Source organism: Petaurus breviceps, unplaced genomic scaffold (assembly GCF_028583685.1).
Source record: "Petaurus breviceps papuanus isolate PSGF00001 unplaced genomic scaffold, PetGlider_PUasm1.0 90760, whole genome shotgun sequence".
NCBI lineage: Eukaryota > Metazoa > Chordata > Mammalia > Diprotodontia > Petauridae > Petaurus > Petaurus breviceps.
Window position 1 is genome coordinate 8,859,447 of NW_027187338.1, and position 19,361 is coordinate 8,878,807.

A 19,361-nucleotide genomic window follows, 5' to 3' on the forward strand; every position below is an offset into this window, starting at 1 on the left:
TTTCTTTCTTTCTTTCTTTCTTTCTTTCTTTCTTTCTTTCTTTCTCTTTCTTTCTTTCTTTCTCTTTCTTTCCTTTCTTTCTTTCTCTCTTTCCTTTTTCTTTCCTTTCTCTCTTTCTCTTTCTTTTCTTTTCTTTCTTTTCTCTTTTTTCTTCTCTCCCTTTTTTCCACTTTTCCTCCTTCCGTCCTTCTTTTTTCCTTCCTTCCTCCCTTCCCTTTTTTCTCCCTCCCTCCCTTCCTTCCCTTCTCTGGCAGGGAGAGCCAAGCTGCAATCTGCTCCCACACCATTGAAGCGACATAAGTACGCAACATTCAATCAGGCATGTAATCCTGGACGCTATCCCCCCAGGCATCTGCCCCTCTCCCGGGAGCCAGTGTGCTCCCATGCCATCTGCCCTGGATGCTGCTGTCAGAGCCTGTGCACTGGTGACTGCCCCCAGGAGAATTTTCTATGAGGGACAAAGCTCACAGACTTCAATCAGTTGAGGATCTATGGATGTGTCCTAGCAGGCTTCCCCCTCCACCCATACCAATCACCCCATCTCTGCAATGGCCCAAAGAGCCCAGCCCCTGAACCCAAGCTGCTGAGGAGTCTCTCTGGTACTTTAACTAAAGACATTGAAAACCTGCCATGGAAGCCTGGGGTGAAAGTGGCCTTGTGAGGCCTGGCCAGGGAATCTGGGCTCTACTGGAACAATCGCTCCTGCAGATCCAAGATTACCTCTGCACTGAAACCAGAGAGGGAACTGCTATTGTTATTAACAATTAATCATTAATAACAATAACCTTTAATCATTATTTTTAACGAGTTTTTATTATTTTTAGTCCAGACCTCCTGTGATTAATGACATCAGTATAGGGTATTTCTAATGTGAAAACCAGAGCACCAACTCATCTGGAGTGGGCATCTCTGAGAGTTGCCTGGGGGGCACCAAGAGGTTACGCAATCTGCCCAGGGACACATGGAAAATGGGTGCCAGGAGGGAGGCTTGAACCCCTTTTCTCAATCCAAGGAAAACTCACAGTCCACTGTGCTCTGTGGTCTTTTCAAGTATCAGTAATATTAAAAACACATTTAGAAGGTGCTCTCCTTAAACAACACCAGGAGTTAGCAAGTTCGGACATTATTATCCCAATTAAGTGACTTGCCAACAAGGAGCTCTCAGGGCACAGGTCCTGTTAGAGCAGGAGGGGATCTTAGCGATAATTGAGTTCCCCTCTTCATTTTACAGATGAAGAGACTGAGGCAGGAGAAGGGAAATGCCTAGTCCGAGGCCTCCCAGACAGTAAGTACCTCACCTTGGCACCTTTCTCACCAGCAAAGCCAGGTGGTCCCCGAGGGCCTGAAGGTCCCTAGAGAAAGAAAGACTGTCACATTATACCTCTAAAAGGGGCCCCTCCCCTCCCAGTCACCCTCAAGGCCCAGGGGACAGACGTACCATGGTGCCAGGCAAACCCCGATCGCCGGTCTCTCCCTGCAGGCCAGAGTGCATGGATTACAGATATGAGAAGGCCCCAACCTCAACACAATATGTGGACTGCTCAGCCAGGATCAGCTTCAGAGTCGGAAGGAGCCTTAAAGGCCATTGAGTCCAGCCCCCTTTATTTTATAGATGATCAAAGATTTGGTGACTGGCCCAATTCACTCAGGTACTAAGTGGCATAAATGGGATTTGAACCCAGTTCTTTTGACCCTAAGTCCAGGCCGTTTTCCCATAGCACTAAAGCTGCCACTTGAGGTTATTACCTCCCCTAACCTTAATTCAAAAGAATTCCCAGAGGCCCAGACAGGGATGAGGGCTTACACAAAGACAGCCAGTAAGGCAGAGCCAAGACTGGAACCCAGGGCTCTGTCCCTGAGAAGCCATGGTGGTCAGGCCTCTGTCTGGGACTCTGGCAGGGGACCAAGGGCTAGGGGCTGGCAGGAAGTGGACTGGGGTGGGGGAGGAACTCACCGGAGGACCTTGGACTGACAGCCCTGGAGGCCCTGGCTCACCCTGAAGAGAAGGACAAGAAACTCTGGTCTCTGATGCTCCCCCCTGCCATACTTCTCCCCCTGGACCCCCTCCCCCTCTCCTTTCTTCCTTCTTCTCCAGCTCTCTCATCCCTCCATATTCCTGCTTGTCATTTTCCCCAGATCATTGCCCTCGGATCTCTTCCCTTGCTGCTTTCCTTGGCCTCCCTCATTTCATCCTGGGCCTTTTTTCCTCCTTACTCATTCTCCCTCTCTCTTTTCCCCATCTGTCCCCCTCCCCTCCCTATTACCTGCAAACCTTTCAGCCCGGGGGGGCCTTGCACACCAGGTAGGCCAGGCTGTCCCTGAAAGACACACATGGGAGGGTCATCACAGAGCTGGCAGGGACACTAGGAGTCAGCTAGCCCAGCCTATACAAGAACAGAAGCACCCTCCCCCCCAGTACAATATATCCAATAAGCAGCTGCCCAGTCCTGGCTTGAAGACCACCAGGAGGGAGTGATTTGCCTGGCCCGCATAGCTCAATGCACCAGGAGTCCAAGGTCAGTCCTATTCACTGGACCATGGGGCCTCACTCATTACTATTCATAACTAATAATGAATAATGAAACACATGCATAAAACACTTTCCTCGAGCCCTGGAGATAGATCAAGAGATACCAACCTGGTTTTGGAAGGAGCCCATCCCATTTGGGGACAATGTAAGCATCTACCGCCCCCAGCCATGCTCTTGGTTCTTCCTTCTAAAGCCAGGCTCTGCCCACACAATTGTTCTGCCTCTGACCACAGCAAACAAGCTCCTCCAAGTCTCCCCTTCTCCCAGCTAAATTCACTCAGTCCCATCCACCAGTCCTCTTCTCAGGTCCCCTCCTTATGTGGGTCCATATGCTGGACCAACACCCTCCAGACTGTCAATGTCCTCCCTAAAATGGGGGCTAGGCACTGAAGTTAATGCCCTAGATGTGTGTGGTCTGGTCGCTTTGATTAATGCACCCTGCCACGTCGTGCTGTAAGCTCAGGCTGCACTTGTGGTCCACTAAAACTCCCAGGTCTTTGTCAGATGAACTGCGGCCTAGCCATGCCTCTCCCATTCTGTACTTGTGAGGCTTATGTTTTGAACCAAAGAATAGGACTTTACATTTAGCCCTATTACATTTCATCTTATTAGCTGCAGATCATAATTCCAGCTTGGTCAGCCTGGCTTTCATCATCATCTATTGTGTTAACTTCTCCCCCCAGATCTGTAGTTTATCCAGGTCAATCGACGGACTACACATGTTTTCAAATGAGCACCTGATAAAAGTGGTAAATAGCTCAGGGCCAGGGACAGAAGCCACACTGGGCTATAGTGTGACTATACCCCGGGGAAGAGGACAAAAGGAAAAGAAGGGTTCACCGGTTTGCCAGGCCGGCCCACGCCCTCGGGACCCTGGTCTCCCTTGGCACCGGGCTTCCCAGGAATTCCAACGACGTCTGCAAACTCTCCCTGCAGTGTGGGGCAGGCATCGCAGGCATCTCCCTAGGCAGAGAGGGGGCAGATGAGTAGTCAGGCAGAGGTGGCTGGGCATCCGAGAAGGGGCACTATCTGGGCTCAGCTCATCTGCCCCTTTACCCCACGCCCAGGTGCCAGTGGTACCCGTAGGCCTGGGAGACTTACGATGGTCCTCCACCACACATTCAAGAGGACAGTAGCATTTAAAGCCACCCAGCACCTTTGCTCTCCAGTTCTGGAATTTTGCAGATGAGGAAATCCAGGTCCAGGAGTTAGGTGACGACCCACAGTCAACCAGCTGGTTCCAGAACCAAGATCCTCTCACCCCAAAGTCAGTGAGTGCACCCCTTCCTGTATTAATCTTCCCCCTCCTCACCAGCACCCACTACTGTCACTCCTAGGCAGGATCCCCAGGGCTCCAGTGCTTGTCGGCTTCCCAGGCTTCTCCCCACACCCACCCTGAGAAGCAGGCTATCTAAGCATCACCCTTCATTTGCAGAGAAGGAAGCTTAAGTTGGGGGCCAGTCACACACCAGCCTAGCCAAGAGCCATCGGAGCAAGGATTCCTAACTACTGGGGCCTCCTGGCCCCATGGTGCCCACCTCCCAATCCTGTTTCTGGCAGCTCTCCAAGAGCAAAGTCCCAGCAAGCTTTTCTCTTCTGACCCTCTGTCTCATTTAATTTACTTCCTGATTTTGCTTAGGCTCTGAGCTCTCTTAGGGCCCCTGGTCATAGGACAGTTTGCATGACTGAAGGTCACTGGCACCCAGACCGAATGCATGCACTTCAGGGAGGCAGCTGGCACCCCACAGAGGCCCTGGGTGGTGCCTGGTAGGAGAGCCAGGCCTTCCCACTTGTTGGGCAACTGGGAGGGTTGCTGTCCAGCACTTACCTTTTCTCCTTTGGGCCCTGGGCGACCCCTGATCCCAGGTTGTCCTGAAAGCCCTGGCTGTCCCTCGATGCCTGGCTTCCCAGGGTCTCCTGGGTTCCCTGCATCACCCTGTGTGAGATTAGTGTAGAGGGGGGTAGGGAGGGGAAGACAGCCATGTGGGGCTTGAAAGCATTCCCTATGGGTGTGGAGCAGGTCCCCCTTCAGGGGTGAGAGTAGGGCTGAACTTAGCACCTTCAGGGGCCAGAAACAGGGAGACAGGTGAGGGCAGAGAAGGTAAGAAAAAGAGGTGGATCCCCATGCCAAGGTGTGTGTGTGTGTGTGTGTGTGTAGGAACCCGACTTCCCAGAATCACTGGATTTAGAGTTAGAAGCAACCTTAGAATGAATGAATGAATGAAAGAGCACTCCTCATTTTACAAATAAGGAAACTAAAGCCCAGATGGGGGCAGTGGCTTCCCCCAAAGCATTGTGGTAATAAGTATCAGAGCCAGGATTCAAACCCATGTCCTCTGACTCCAAATCCAGTACCCTTTCTTCAACCAACTCTGTCTTACTAGAAACTCTCCGCTGCCCCTCCCTGCAACCAACACACCCACAAAGCCCCCCTTTTTACCTTCTGCCCCTTTAGTCCAGGTTCCCCTGCTTTACCCTAAAGAAGAAAAGAAGCACGGGAAAGAAGAAAGCCTGACATCAGTCCTTCCATCACTAGCCCCTGGCACGTCCTCAGGAACACTGATAGGGGTGCCATCCATGGCCCACCTCCCTCCCTCCCAGGGACAGAGCAGAGGGGACAGACTCACCGGCTTCCCAGGCAGGCCACTACCAGGTTGTCCTGGCTCCCCTCTCTCTCCGGGGGGACCAGGCAGGGCCCCATTATGAATCTCTGACACAGAAGGGCACTGCTCACATGGTTCTCCCTGGCAGCACAGGCACAGAATTAAGTGGGCATGGGGGAAGTCCCCCAAGGCCCACTCCAGCCCAATCCCACTTCCCCAGGCCACTCCATCCCAAGCTTGGCATGGACTGGACAGATGCTCTGGACAAGCCAGGACAAATTCTGTACTCTAGGGTTTGAAATCTGGAATTGGGGAAGGCTATAATAATATGTAATGTATACAGAACTTTAAAACATGCAAAGCCATACATACATACGTATATGTGTCTAGAATATGTGCGTATATTTAAAATCCTATCTGAGCCTCACAGCAAACCTGCGTGTGAAGTGGGGCCTACAGTTATTATTATCCCCATTTTACAGGGATAAAAAGGAGCTGAGAGGGTAGGTGAATTGTCCAAGGTCACATAGCAACTAAGCCTCAGAATCGGGATCGAGCTCTAGGTCTGACTGCAAGGCAGCATGGCAGCCCCTACACCAGCTGTGTCACATGACTGCCTACTGAGGAAGATTGGGGTGTGTGGGGGTCACAGGATAGAGAACTGGAAAGGAGCTTAGGGACCAACCCCCTCATTTTACAGATGAGGAAAATGAGGCCCAAAGAGGCTAAGGGGCTTGCCCAAAGTTACATAGATAACCATATGTCCCATACACAGATACCCTGTGTTAACTGTCCTGGGCTTTATCCTGCCCACCCCCACCCCTGCATCAGTAACTTCCAGTCTCACCTTCTCCCCTTTAATGCCAGCTGCTCCCATGGCCCCAGGAGCCCCCTATGAAGAGATAGACTGTAAGAGACCAACAGAAGTGCCGACAGGTATCCCAGACCCCAAACGTCAGGCCCTCTAGTCTACCATAGGGTTGTCAAGGTCCCCCTGTTCCCTTTTCTTCCCTCTTCCTTTCTCTCTGGCCCTTGCCTTCTCCCTCTCCCTTCTTCCCTCTCCTCCACTCCAGGAGAAGGCAGCTGGTTTTGGACTGTATAACACTGTCTATCCCACTCCAAGAGTTGAGACCCACTCACCGGTTGGCCAACAGGCCCCATCTCACCAAAATTACCCTGAGAAGGAAAGCAGAGTTAAAATGGGACTGAGGCATGGGTTCTGAGTTTCCTACTGAAATCACATATGACCTGTCATCTTCAGCTCTCCCTCTATCCCAAATCATACTTTCAGCCTCTTCCCAACATCTCCTCAGCACTTACCTTCTCTCCCTTAATTCCTGTTGGGCCTGGTGCCCCAGTTTCCCCCTGAAAATATGCCAAAGAAAGAAATTAGGATGCTCCTCACCCCAGTGAGAAACATTCCAGGACCCTGGAATGAGAAATGGCAGTCACCCCAACTCCTGTTCATGTGCCAGATGAGAAAACTGGGGCCCCAGGATGGGGTTGACTCAGCCAGGGTCATATATTAAGCCAGATGTAATACTGGGATGAAGACCAAGTAGTCTCAGGGCGGGGGCCTCCTATACTGGTTGAAGGAAGGAGTCTAAGATCATGGGAATCCCGAGTGGCCTAGATACCAAGCTCAATGGGGAATTCCATAGGCTCTGAGGGGGTAGGGTCACTCACCGGGGGTCCAGGAGGTCCAAAACCTGGGAAGGTCATGTCTCCCTTGGTTCCTATCAACTTCTGGGTATCTATGCCTAGGCTGCAGGACAGACATGGCTCCCCCTGGGGAAAAACAAGCCCAAGGAAAACAGAGGGTCATCCACTCTCCCCACGGGCCTTCTCTTGACCTTGCCCCTTCCTTAAGCTATCATCCTCATGAGGAAATCATAGAATCTCGAGCTGATGATGACACCGGGGAGCATCCAGCCTGATGGGTTCCTGAGCAGGGATTCATACTATATCCCCAACAAAAGGTCATTCAATCTCCCCTTAAAGACCTCAATGATGGAGATCTGCTGGCCTCCAGGGGCAGCTTGCTTCTCTTTTTGGGGCACTCTGGTTGGAAGGAAGATCTTTCTTACACCAATCTTAACTCTGCCTTTGTAATTCCTACCTCCAGCTCCCAGTTCTGTCCTGTGGAAATAAGCTTGGTAAAACTATTCCCTTCTCTTTGAGGTAGCCTTCAGAAACTAGAAGATAGTCACAAGGTCCCCTCAAAATCTCCCCTTCTCTAAACTAAACACCCTCAGTCTTTACAATTCATTTGTGTAGGGCATGGGCATTGACCACTTCCCGCCCCAAACCTGGCTGCCCATCAGAAGGTGAGCTGCAGCCAGTCAATGCCCTTCCAACGAGTCTGTAATTTAACCCAAGATTATGTTAACATTGTTTCAGCTGCTCTCACTCCTGACTCACCTGGTCTTCACAGCAGCCCAGATCTTCTGCATATGAACTGTTGTCTAGACAGGCCTCCCTTATCTAGTACCAGCAAATTGATTTTTTTAACCCAAGCATAGATCTTTATATTTATCCTGATAACATTCTGCATTATTAGATTTGTCCTGGCTCATCCAGATCCTTCTAGACACTGAATCTCCATCCACCGTCTTAGTTGTTTGTACTAGCACTTGGTCATCTGTGAACATGGTCTGTATGGCATCTATACCCTGATCTAAGTCATCAAAAAATGTTAAGCAGAACAGGACCCAAGGCAGGGAGAGGAGAGGAAAGGGATACATACAGCTGCGATGGGCCAGGCACTGTGCTAAAAGCTTTACATATCTCCGTGGGGTACTTCGAGACCACACCTCCTTCACTGTCAGAGCTTCCAAAGTATTGGAAAGGTTCATGGTTTCTACTTCCTGGCCCCCTGCCCCCCACTAATCCTCTCCTTTCTAAGCTCATCAGTGACCTACTAACCCAATCTATTAACCTTTTCTCAATCTTCGTTCTCCCTGGCCTTTCCGAAGCAGTTGACATTATGGATTACTCCTTCCTTTTTGATGCTCTTTCCACCTCTGACTTCTGTGACATTGATCATGGTTCTCTGGCATCATCTTCCCTCAGGGTCTGAACTTTCTTCATTCTCTCCCTGGCCAGTCTTATCCATGCCTATTGCTTTAATGAGCTCTCCTTTGGGGAATGCCTCCTAATTTCTCTCTCTCTGGCTCCAGCTCTGGTTTCCCATCTCTAAATGTCTACAGGATAGCTCCTCCTTGATGTCCCACTGGTACCCCCAACTCAACAAATCTAAAACAGAACATGACACCTTTCCTCCTATAACCAGCTTCCATATTTATGTACTTTGTCATTGGTTTTTGGTCATTTTTCGGTTGTTTCTGACTCTTCATGACCCCAGTTGGGGTTTCCTTCGCAAGGATACTGGAGTGGTTTGCCATTTTCTTCTCTAGCTTATTTTACAGGTGAGGAAACTGAGGCAAACACCGTTAAGTGACTTGCCCAGGGTCACACAGGCAATAAGTGTCTGAGGCCAGATCTGAACTCAGAAGATAAGTCTTTCTGACTCCAGATTGTATCAGTTTTACCACCCTTCTACCCTATTTATGCACAGGGCACCACTATCTTTCCAATCAGTCAGACTTAGGACACTGTCAATCATCTTTGATTCTTCCTTCTTCTTCACTTCACTGCCGCTTCCCCCAGTCAATCAGCTGCCAAGGCCTCTTGATTCTACCACCACAATATTTCTCCCCGCTGTCGTCTTCTTGCCACATACAAGGCCTCTGGCTGCCATTATTCCCTCCCACCTGGACGATTGCAATAGCCTTCCAGCGGGTCTTTCTGCCAACATCTCTAATGTATTCTGCACGTGTGACTTGAATGAACTCCCTAATGCCCTGCCCTGCCCATGTCACTCCCATCCAAAACTTTTAAGTGTCACATCTTTACTCCATATCCAGCCCTACCAAACCACTGTCATTTTTGTCCCATCTCTCTCAGCTCTGTGACTTTGTGGCTAAAATAAACTCTCTCCATTTCAGTCTGTCGATGTTCCCTCCCTTCTTCATAGTCCAATTCAGATGCCAGCTCCTCCAGGGAGCCCTGCCCAACTTTCCCTTCTAGCCCCACCCCACGGGAAAAAGTGATTTCTCCCTCCAGAAAGTTCCCAGAGTCCTTTGCCCTTACCAGAGCTCCTCTGCTTCTCCCTCTTGCTCCCCTGTATCATAGTTACTTGTAACATTTTATCAGAAGCATCTTGAATGCATAAACTATATCATATCTATCTTTCTAATGGCAAATATCTGTGATTTCATTAATCTCAGTGTGCAAATTCCACCTGCCCCCAGTGATATAACCACTCACCTAAGCCTTCATAGAGAAGTCCTAGCAATTAGTTGTTGGAGGCTCAAAATCGTTTAATGATCTACTCAAGGTCACCTGGTCACAGGCAGAATTTGAACTCAGGTCTTCCTAAGTCTAGAACTCTGTCCACAGGACCAGCTGCCTTGGTCTGGCATACAAGCACTTTGGCAAAGCCCCTACTAGATGCTGGTCAAAGTGTCAAGGAAGAGGCTGGCCTTGTAATTTTACTGGTATAAGGAATTCTTTTTTTTTTTTTGCTTTTTGGAGGGCAATTGGGGTTAAGTGACTTGCCCAAGGTCACATGGCTAATTTTTGTGTTAAGTGTCTGAGGCCAGATCCAAACCCAGATCCTTCTGACTCCAGGGCCGGTGCTCTATTCACTGTGCCACCTAGCTGGTATAAGGAATTCTGCCCCTCTTTTGCAACTAAGAGTCTCAGAAAGTTGGAAGCAGAGAGGCCGGGCAGTTTGCTCAGGGTCACATAATCAAGTGTCAGAAGCTGGGCTTGAACACAGATCTTCCTGGCTTTGAGGCCAGCTCTCTACCTGCTCTAAAATGTGCTAGGGATATGAAGACACAGTGCCTGCCCTCTGGTGGCTTACATTCTATTGGGGGGGGCAACATGTGCATAGTTAATAAAACATATAAAGAAATGCAAAGAAAGTGGGGGGTGGCAGAGTACCAACAAGGAAGAGTGTGGATGGGGGGGTCAGGAAGTCTCATGGAGAAGGTGGCTCTGAGTTGAGCCTTCAGAGTTAGGGAATCTCTAAGGTAGATATGATGGCAGGCATGGGCATGGAGATGGCCCGGGAGCCCAGTGAGATTGGAACACACAGCAGCTGGTATAGCCAAGGGAGTGAGACTGAAGAGTGTGTGAGGAGTAATGAGAAATCAGTTTAGAAAGCCAGGCTGGAGCCAGATTGGGATGGGCTTTATATAGAGCACTTTCAAATCTGCAGATGTGTAGGTGAGAGGTGGGATGGCCTCAGCTGAGATCATCTGTTTCACGGCATTGAAGTCCCACTTACCTTTTCACCTTTCATTCCACTGATGCCAGGTTCTCCCTGCCCAGAGACAAAAGGGGGCTTTGGTTGGGGAATGGGGCGGGGTTCAGGATCCCCAGAGCCCAGCCAAGGTGGGGGGAGGGGAGGGTCTCTGTCAACACCTCCCCTATGGTACTGCTGTGGGAGCAAGAGATCTGGTTCTCCCCCTTTTGGGGCTATTCAAAGGACGGACTGGGTCTTCGAGGCCAGCTGGTCCAACCCCCTTGTTTTTTTTTTTTCAGACGAGGAAACAGACGCCGGAGTTGAGGATGGGGAGAGTGGGGGTGATCTGCCCTGAATCTCCCAGTGACAGTGACAAGGCAGGATCTGAACCCAGACCCAGGCTCCCACACGGACAGAAGCTGGGGCCCTGCTTTGCCTGCCCCTGGCCCCCCAATACCTACCCGGTCGCCCTTCCGCCCCATAGCGTGGCCCAGGTAGTCCTGAAAAAGAGGCCGGGCTGGGGTGAGGGCAGGGAGGCCTGACCATCCCCCATCACCCCGGCCTCCCTCCCTCCCAGGTTCGCCCGGCCAGTCTGCCCAGGCTCACAATGAGAGCCGGCTCTACCCCGGCACTCCCGAAGGGCATCTTGCCCGCACGGTTGCAGCCGCCTCCCTGGCACAGGGGCCGTTGCCACGGAGACGCTGGAGGGCGGGGTCGTTGACATGGAGACGCCGGGAGTGGGGGGCGCCAATTCTATGGTCCCGCCTCTTGGGGGATACTCTAGTCCGCTCTGTAATCTATGGTTCTGCCCCTGGAGAGGGAGAGGATGTGGAGCTCCTAGGAGCCCCACCGTTGGTCTTGTTCGACTCTGTTATCCATGGTTCTGCCCATGGGGAATGAGGAGAGGTGGCCTTTGTGGGCCACTCTGCAGCAGTGGTCTTGCCTATTTTGAATAATGGAGGCACATTGTCCCACTTGGAGAAGGAAATGGCAAACCACTCCACCATCTCTGCTAAGAAAACCCCAAATGGGGTCAGGAAGGGACAGGACTGAAAAGGGACTGAATGACAGCAAATGGTCCCAGTAACCTACACTATAACATGTGATTATGGAAGAGAGAAAAGTATGTGGCCCCTCTAGTCTCATCTGTGGTCTTGTGCATTTGGAATAATGGTGCCTACTAGCCCACAGACAGTCTATAGCTCTGCTGTTGCAGATGGAGAGTACAGGGACCTTCTGGGATCACCTGCCCCACACTCCCCATCAGTGGTCTTGAAGAGGAAGAGAATAGGGCCTCTCTAGGCCATGCCCTAATACAAACCGCCAGCGGTGGTGCCCATAGGGAATAACCAGAGCATATAGCTCCATGATAGTATATGATTTTGCCATTGGACAGCAAGAGACCACGGGCCCTTCAGCTCATCCCTCATAGAAGTGCTGCCCATCAGGAATAACGGGACATCTGGCCTCTACTACACAGATTATGGTTTTGTTCAGGGAAGGGTTGTGGCTCCCCCAGATCAATGGTCTTAGAGAATGAGAGAATTTGGCCTTTCTAGACCTTAATACACACATCGGTGGGGGTACCCACGGGGAATAGGAGCATATGTTCCATTAGCCCATACTTTAATCTATAGTTATAACCATGGAAAGTGAGAGAGCATGGAGATAGTGGACATGTCCATGAGGAATAATGGGGGAACAGAGCACCCACTAATTTATACCATAATCTATTATTATACACTTGGGGACTAATGGAGGCACATGACCCTTCTAAGCCACCCAGAACTGTAACCAGGAAAGGCCATCAGAGCTTTGTCCCAGGGTGCAAAATTTAGAGGGTGCTAATTCATTATTCTGGGGTACACTTCTTCCTCTGCCCATCCCCACAGCAGTGATGATCATGCCTTGTTCAGGGACAAGGCAGGGGTAGGGGTTGGGGTGGGGTTCCTCACAGTTCAGCAGATTCAAACCCTCATGGTATCCTGAGGCTCACCTCCTCCCCCTAGTGGCCATACCTAGATAAACCTAACCCTAAATCCATTCTGTCCCAGACACAAAAATGTTAGCTTTCCAAAGACCACTCTGTGTAGATAGTCATGCCAATAAGTATTTGTGTGCTGTCCACTCTGCCCAAAAACTGCCAACCCACCTGGAGCTGGCCAGGTTCTCCTGGCTCCCCTTTGGGGCCTGGTTTTCCTGGCAGTCCCATGAAGTTCTGGAGCCCCTCAGGCAGGGTGGGACACACTTCACAGGGGTCACCCTATGGAAGGAAAGAAGCCATGAAGGGAATCCTGGATTCAGGCCAACCCTATTAATTCCCATAGTCACTAGCCCTGCCCAACCTTCTTCTCCACCAAGCCCAGGCTTAGCAACTCCCCCAAGGGAGGTGTGAGTACCCAGGAATCCTGGTCCCTGTGGTGGGCAGACACCACCCAGGGGTACCCTCAGCCCTGAGACCTTCCAATCAGACCTCACCTTTTCTCCTTTAAGCCCTGGTATCCCTGGTTTCCCCTATTGGAAAAAGAAACATCAGTGAACAGCAGACCCATAGGGAGGGAGGTGGGTATGGTTGGAAGAGGAGCCCGAGAGAGTACCATTAGCCACAGGTAGAGCTGGCCTCCCTTGACCCTTCAAGCCCTTCTGGGCAATACTCACAGGCTTTCCCCCTGGGCCTTCCTTCCCCGGAGACCCAGAACTTCCCTGAAGAGAAAAAGTCAGAGGCTTTGGTTAATGGTGCAAGAGGGATCTGAGAGGCACAGATCATCATGTCTAACCCTATTGTACAGATGGGAAAACTGAGGTCTGGAGAGGGTGGATGGTTTATCCAAGGATACATGGCCAGTGAAGGGCAGATCTGGGCCCCAAATCCAGGCCTCCTAATTCCTGGTCCAAGGTTCTTTCCACTGTACTGTATACTTGCCAGGGACCTGAACTGCCTGTTCCAGGCAGCCCTCCTTGATGCAATGACTCCAGGGAGAGTTCGCTTCCTCAGTCCCTTCCTGCTCCCTCACCAAACACCCCTCCCTTATGGCAACTTCTTCCCTCAATCTCTGCTGCAGCCTAAGGGATATTATATAATATTAATAGTAAGGGACATTATGTATACATGCATACACATACAATATATGTGTGTACACGTATGTACATATATATAAATATATACACAATGTACATATACATGCATGCATACACACATATATACAGACACACACATATATCTCTTCTTATGAACAACATGGACAGTTAGATGATGTGGTGTATAAAGAGCTCCAGACCTGGAGTCAGGAAGACTTGAGTTCAAATTCAGCCTCAGACACTTCCTAGCTGGGTGACCCTGGGCAAGTCACTTGACCCTGCTTGCCTCAGTTTCTTCATCTGCAAAATGAGCTGGAGAAGGAAATGGCAAACCACTCCAGTGTCTTTGCCAAGAAAACCCCAAATGGGGTCACAGAAAGTTGGACAAACTGAAAAACGACTGAACAACAAGAAGTCACATTTCTCTAACCTTTTAAAACAAACCCAGCTCTTTTCTCATAACAGCCCAGAGAGGTTCAGAGGGTAATTCAGCACTGAGCCTGTTTTACAGATAAGGGAAGTAAGGCTTGGTGAGGGCAAGTCTTAGGGTCGCATAGTTCAGAGAATCAGAGCTGGAAGGGACCTTAGGGGTCATCAAGTTCAATTCCTTTATTTTACAGGGGAGGAAACCATGCAGGGGAGAAGTGACTTGCCCAGGGTCACACCGCTAACTGAAGCAAGATCTGAAGTCAGGTCTTCCTGACTCTGAAGTCGGGCACTCTCATCCACTGCTCAGGTCTGCCTTGTCTTCTGGGGAATATGAGGGCAGGACTCGATTCCAGGGCTCCTGACTTTCCATCTAACTCTAGCCAAACACCCTTTATTCCTGCTCCATCCTTCCAGGGTCAACCCTTAATTCCCTTCCCAGCTGCTAGTTTCATCCACTCTTAAGCTACCTTCTAGCTACTGAATGTTCCCATTTAAACATGTCATCTCCCCCATTCAGATGTAAGCTACTAGAGGGCAGGGGCTATTTTTGCTTGTGTACCCCCAGTGCTTTGCTCAGGGCCTGGCATTTGGTAAATTCATGCTGATGGCTGATTGGTTGATGTGACTTGTGGTCTCCCCAACCCTGTGTCAGACTGGAAAGAGTGATGGACACACACTAGATGTGTGACCTTGGGAAGGTCATTTCCATTCCTTGGACCTCAGTTTCCACATCTGTAAAATGGGGAGAATAATCTCTGCCCCACTGACAAAAATTGTGTGATGTTTATATGAGGCAATGTTAGTAAAACTGTATTTCTAAAAGCCAGCTCTTATTAATCATAACAACCCCCATCATCATCTCTCTAACTCAAATTTCTCTCCTGTCCTTGCTTCTTTGAGCAGGATCAGAGGCTCTGGGGGAGTCCCACAGCTAGTCACTTGTCACAGGGTCTGACATCCTCTAGATATGAATGGAAAGACCCAGGAGGAGGAGCCTTCGCTATTGCATGAAGCGACTTGGGGTCAGGGCCCAGAATGAGCTGGTTGGGGCTAAATTGGCCTGTCTTGGGCCCTGGACCACGCCCCACCCCCAACAGTGCCCTGCATACTGGGCAAGGCTTTGTGACTGTGAAGGGAGCCAAGGGCCTGGGGGAGCTGAAAGGCGCCGGGAGCTGGGAGGAGAAGAAAAGGAAAAAAAATCCATTTTCTCCAGCTTATTACAGATTAATCTTCAGACTTCTGAGTCGGAGTCTGGCTGAGGTTTGGCCTCTTTCCTGAGAGGGAGACAGGGGCTGGGGGCGGTGACTGAGAGCCTGTCTGGGGTTTCCATAAAACCTCTTCAACCCTTTCCCTCCCATGTCCAGCTTAGCCCGAAGCTCCCTGAGTTTACCTTGTCTCCTTTTGGACCAGCTGGACCACCAGGGTCCCCCTGTAGGCAGAGGCAGAAATCAGGCTCAGCAACCTCCCTTCAAAAGCCCTTCTTCCTTTACTTTTGAACCTCTCCTCCTGAGGGGGCTGCAGCATCTCACCCAGACAGGAGGCCTCCTAAGTGCAGAGCTGTGTCTCCACCTCAGAATTGGAATCTCTCAGGTGCAAAATGGGGGTTCCTGAGGGAAGATCTGTGTCTCCCCCTTAGAACGGGGGTCCCTGAGATCAGGGGCATAGTTACATTTGGACTGGGAGTCCCTGAGACCAGAATCATGTCTGTCCCTTAGACTGGGGGTTCCTGAGGGCAGTCATGTCTACCCCTTAAACTGGGGGTTCCTGGGGGCTGAGCTGTGTCTCTTCAAATTGAAGGTCTGGAAATAAGGGGTATATCTACTCCTCAGAGTGGGGATGCCTGAGAGCAGAACTGTGTCTCCCCCTCAGAAATGGGGTCTCTGAAGTAAGAGCTATCTCCTCAAATTGAAGGACTTTGAAACCGGGGCTATGTCTATCCTTTAGACTAGGGATCCTTGAGAGCAAAGCTGTGTCTCCTTGTCAGAATTGGGGTCTCTGAGGTCAGTCATGCCTACCCCTCAGACTGGGGTTCCCTGAAGTTATGTCTCCTTCTCTTCCCTGTCTTACCCAGTCCTTTGTTCTTGGGGTCTCTCTGAGTAGGGTGATGGGAACAGATACATTTATGGGGCACAAAGAGGGACACTTGACATGGACTACTCCATGTGTGGGGGGAAGGGTTTGAGGGTACTCACAGGTGTTCCTGGCAGTCCAATCCCAGGGGGTCCTGGGAGTCCTGGGGGCCCTGGTTCTCCAGCCAGTCCCTCTGGTCCAACAAAGCCAGGATCACCCTGAAACAAACACAATCAATCAACAAACGTTTATTAAATGCCTACATTGTGCCAGGCCCTGCACCAGGTGCTGGGGACAAAAGTAAAGAACAAAAGTGAGATGTGCCCTGTCCTCAAGGAGCCTCCATTCTACTAGACATGGGTAATAGGAGGATTCTTCCCATCATGCCACTAGCCCACAGTGGGGAGCCCCGAGACCCCTTACCTTCTGGCCTTTGGGCCCAATGACACAGATCTCCCCAGGTCGGCCCTACAGAAGATGGGAGACAGGAACCAGCCTGAACCCTGGGCCTTGATGCCAGAGGCATCCCCAGCAGCAGAGGAGCCCAAGCGTCCCTCGGACCTCCCCTGCCCCACATCCCCATGTGCCTTACATCTCGGCCAGGCTTCCCCACTGAACCCTTGAAGCCTGCATCTCCTCTCTCTCCTTTCTGGCCCTAGAAAGGAAGACATAACATAATCTTAGGATGTAGACCTAGAATCCAGAGCTCATCTCATGAAGATTAAAAGAAGACACATTGTGTCATCATGGATAGACAGCTGGCCTCTGGGTCAGGAGGTCCTGGGTTCCAGTTCTGCCTGTGACACACACTGGCTTGATTGGCTTTGGGTAGGTCACTCAACCTCTAGGAACTTTAGGCAACTGTCTAATACTAAAAGGTGCCTGCTAGCATTGGTAGTAGGACCTTCCACATCTGGGAATTTTATATACGGATGAAATTGCAAGTCCAGTACCTGCCTCAATGATAGCATATGTAAAAAGTGAGAATATTGGTTAAAAAAAGACTTTGCAAACCTCCAAATGGTTCCTTAATGGCAGCTTTTACTACAACAGAAGGATCGGGGTAAGGACCATCAGGGAAGTAGGGGCATGGGTGACCAAACCTTCTGGGGGCCCTGACAGCTTGAGGTTTCTGGAACTCCCTCTCCTCCCCACCCCCCACCCCCATCCAACTGGCTGTTATTGCTGGAATCAGAGAGATCATTAAGTTCAGTCCCCTCATTTTACAGATGAGGAAACTGAGGCCCAGAGAAGGGAAGGACTTTGCTCAAGGTCACAGTGTCAGAGTCAGGACCTGACTGTAGGTCTCTTGGTTCCTCTGACTTCATTTTGAGTCTTCCATTCCCTAGAGAAGGTAAAGAAAACTTACCTTCTGCCCAGTTGATCCAGTAATTCCAGTGGGACCCTGGAGGAAGGACAAGAGGAGGAAAGAAGGTGAGTCTCCAGAGGTGAGCCCCTGTGCCCTGCAATGCCAGTCCCAGCTATCATACCCTGACTCCTTCCCCTCCCGCCCTAACCATACCCGAGAGGCTGCCCCACTCACCGAGTCTCCTCGATCTCCCTTTTCCCCTTTGGGACCTTCAGCACACTGGCAGGTAGGAGGAGAGAGAGGATGCGTGAGGGGGGCATGGGAACATATGCCTTACTTAGGCATCTGGCCTGAATAACCTCCCCTGTGTGGCCAAAGACTCTCCCCAGTGCCCTCCAATTCCACTGAACCTTACCTGGAGAGGGGCGTCCGGGGAGGTACGGACACAGTCAGAACCCTGTGGGCAAGAGGGAGTTCAGGAGAAGAGGGACAGGGCCAGAATTGTGGAAGAGGGGGAGGGAGACCAAAATTTGGGGGAAGAGAAGCCAAGGGTGGGAAGGGAGTTTGTAGGAAGTTAGAGATCTTTCTGGTTCTGTTGTTCAGTCATTTTCAGCTGTGTCCAACTCTTCGTGACTCCATTTGGGGTATTCTTGGCAAAGATACTGGACTGGTTTGCAATTTCCTTCTCCAGCTCATTTTACAGATGAGGAAACTGAGGCAAACAGGGCTAAGTGACTTGCCCAGAGTCACACAGCTAGTAAGACTGAGGTCAGATTTGAACTCAGGAGGATGTTTTCCTAACTCCAGACTTGGCACTCTATCCACCGTACACACCTACCTGCTTCATTCTACTAAAAGAGAATTACTGGGAAAAAAGACTCTCTGTTTCCTGGAAGATGGGGGATGTTCTGGGCATTCTGGGAACCCAGAGACACCCTTTTTCAGAGCAGGGAGCTTGGGACCAGCAACTCTAGGCTTCCATGTGCCTGTGTGTGCCTCTGGAATGACAGCTGCCTGGGCCATAGGAGGAGGTCCACGCTCCTCACTGCCTTGGGGAGCACTCACACATTCAACTGTGGGCACAGCCTTGGGGTGTCAGCCCCTCCCCCAGCAGTAGGCATGAGTCGAGGGAACAAATAGCAGGGGCAGATGGTCACTTACCCGAGCTCCTTTTTCTCCCTTGGGTCCTTCAGAGCCAGGTAGACCCCGCTCACCTTTTCCACCCTGTGTGTAAGGAACTCAGCTAAGGAACTCAACTGTGGAACTCAGCCTCTTAGCCCAAAGCTAACACAAGCAAGAAAGACCAGGAGAGGTGGCTAACCCATCTCACATGGCGGGTACAGGCATAGCCTTGCCCACCTCAGGTCCCAAGGTCCCATGTGTTTAGATTAGAGCAGCCATATTCAATCTCAGGGAAATTATTTTCTGCCCTGGCCCCACCCCATACCTCTAAGCACATAGACATGAAGGGACAGATGCACATGAAGAGACATATGTGGGACAAATAAGACAAAGTCACAGGTGGATTGCCTCCCTGCCCTCCCCCCCACGCACATTCTTGGGCACATGCAAACACATGTGCATGCACAAAACCCCACAGTCCACACATAGACACAAGTATGCATGTCATGGTCATGTATCGCCATGAATACACACATGCCATCATGCATAGAGCGAGTCCCACGAGAGAACATGCACACATCCTATGGACCCATAGTTGCATGGTTACCCAAAAGGTCATACTCACAACCATAATCGTGTGGGGCTGAGGACAGAGGCTTGGGGAGTGGGGATGGGGATGGGGTGGGGAAAGCAGGAGGAAAAGACTGGAAGACTGTCCTCTGGGGCTTAGGACTCACCTTGAGACCAGGAGGACCCAATGTGACCTGAGGAGACACAGAGGTGGATCACCAGGGAGACAAGGAGACAGAGGAGGGAAAGAAGTGGCCAGAGGCGAATATGGAGGATCAAAAATCACCAGTGAGTTTGCCAAGGCACACCAGCAACCCAACGAAAAAACCCCAACCA

The 19,361-nt window shown here is 50.7% G+C and overlaps 1 protein-coding gene across 7 annotated transcripts in view; it reads right to left on the reverse strand.

Moving 5' to 3' along the window:
* Positions 1–19,361, reverse strand: part of COL16A1 (collagen type XVI alpha 1 chain) — an 85,546-nt gene that overhangs the window by 44,886 nt on the left and 21,299 nt on the right. For all 7 annotated transcript variants that reach the window (XM_069068051.1, XM_069068049.1, XM_069068050.1 and 4 more), the window contains exons 12-37: positions 19,193–19,219; positions 18,495–18,557; positions 17,749–17,790; positions 17,568–17,612; positions 17,394–17,429; positions 16,617–16,679; positions 16,448–16,492; positions 16,147–16,242; positions 15,345–15,383; positions 13,106–13,150; positions 12,926–12,961; positions 12,600–12,710; positions 10,909–10,947; positions 10,490–10,525; positions 6,820–6,921; positions 6,454–6,498; positions 6,274–6,309; positions 5,981–6,025; positions 5,158–5,274; positions 4,971–5,006; positions 4,359–4,466; positions 3,371–3,493; positions 2,265–2,318; positions 1,955–1,996; positions 1,439–1,474; positions 1,299–1,352 (exon numbers count right to left, since the gene is read on the reverse strand). In XM_069068051.1, coding sequence (XP_068924152.1) covers positions 1,299–1,352; positions 1,439–1,474; positions 1,955–1,996; positions 2,265–2,318; positions 3,371–3,493; positions 4,359–4,466; positions 4,971–5,006; positions 5,158–5,274; positions 5,981–6,025; positions 6,274–6,309; positions 6,454–6,498; positions 6,820–6,921; positions 10,490–10,525; positions 10,909–10,947; positions 12,600–12,710; positions 12,926–12,961; positions 13,106–13,150; positions 15,345–15,383; positions 16,147–16,242; positions 16,448–16,492; positions 16,617–16,679; positions 17,394–17,429; positions 17,568–17,612; positions 17,749–17,790; positions 18,495–18,557; positions 19,193–19,219 — 1,521 coding nt within the window. The remainder of the gene's footprint in view (positions 1–1,298; positions 1,353–1,438; positions 1,475–1,954; positions 1,997–2,264; positions 2,319–3,370; positions 3,494–4,358; positions 4,467–4,970; positions 5,007–5,157; positions 5,275–5,980; positions 6,026–6,273; positions 6,310–6,453; positions 6,499–6,819; positions 6,922–10,489; positions 10,526–10,908; positions 10,948–12,599; positions 12,711–12,925; positions 12,962–13,105; positions 13,151–15,344; positions 15,384–16,146; positions 16,243–16,447; positions 16,493–16,616; positions 16,680–17,393; positions 17,430–17,567; positions 17,613–17,748; positions 17,791–18,494; positions 18,558–19,192; positions 19,220–19,361) is intronic.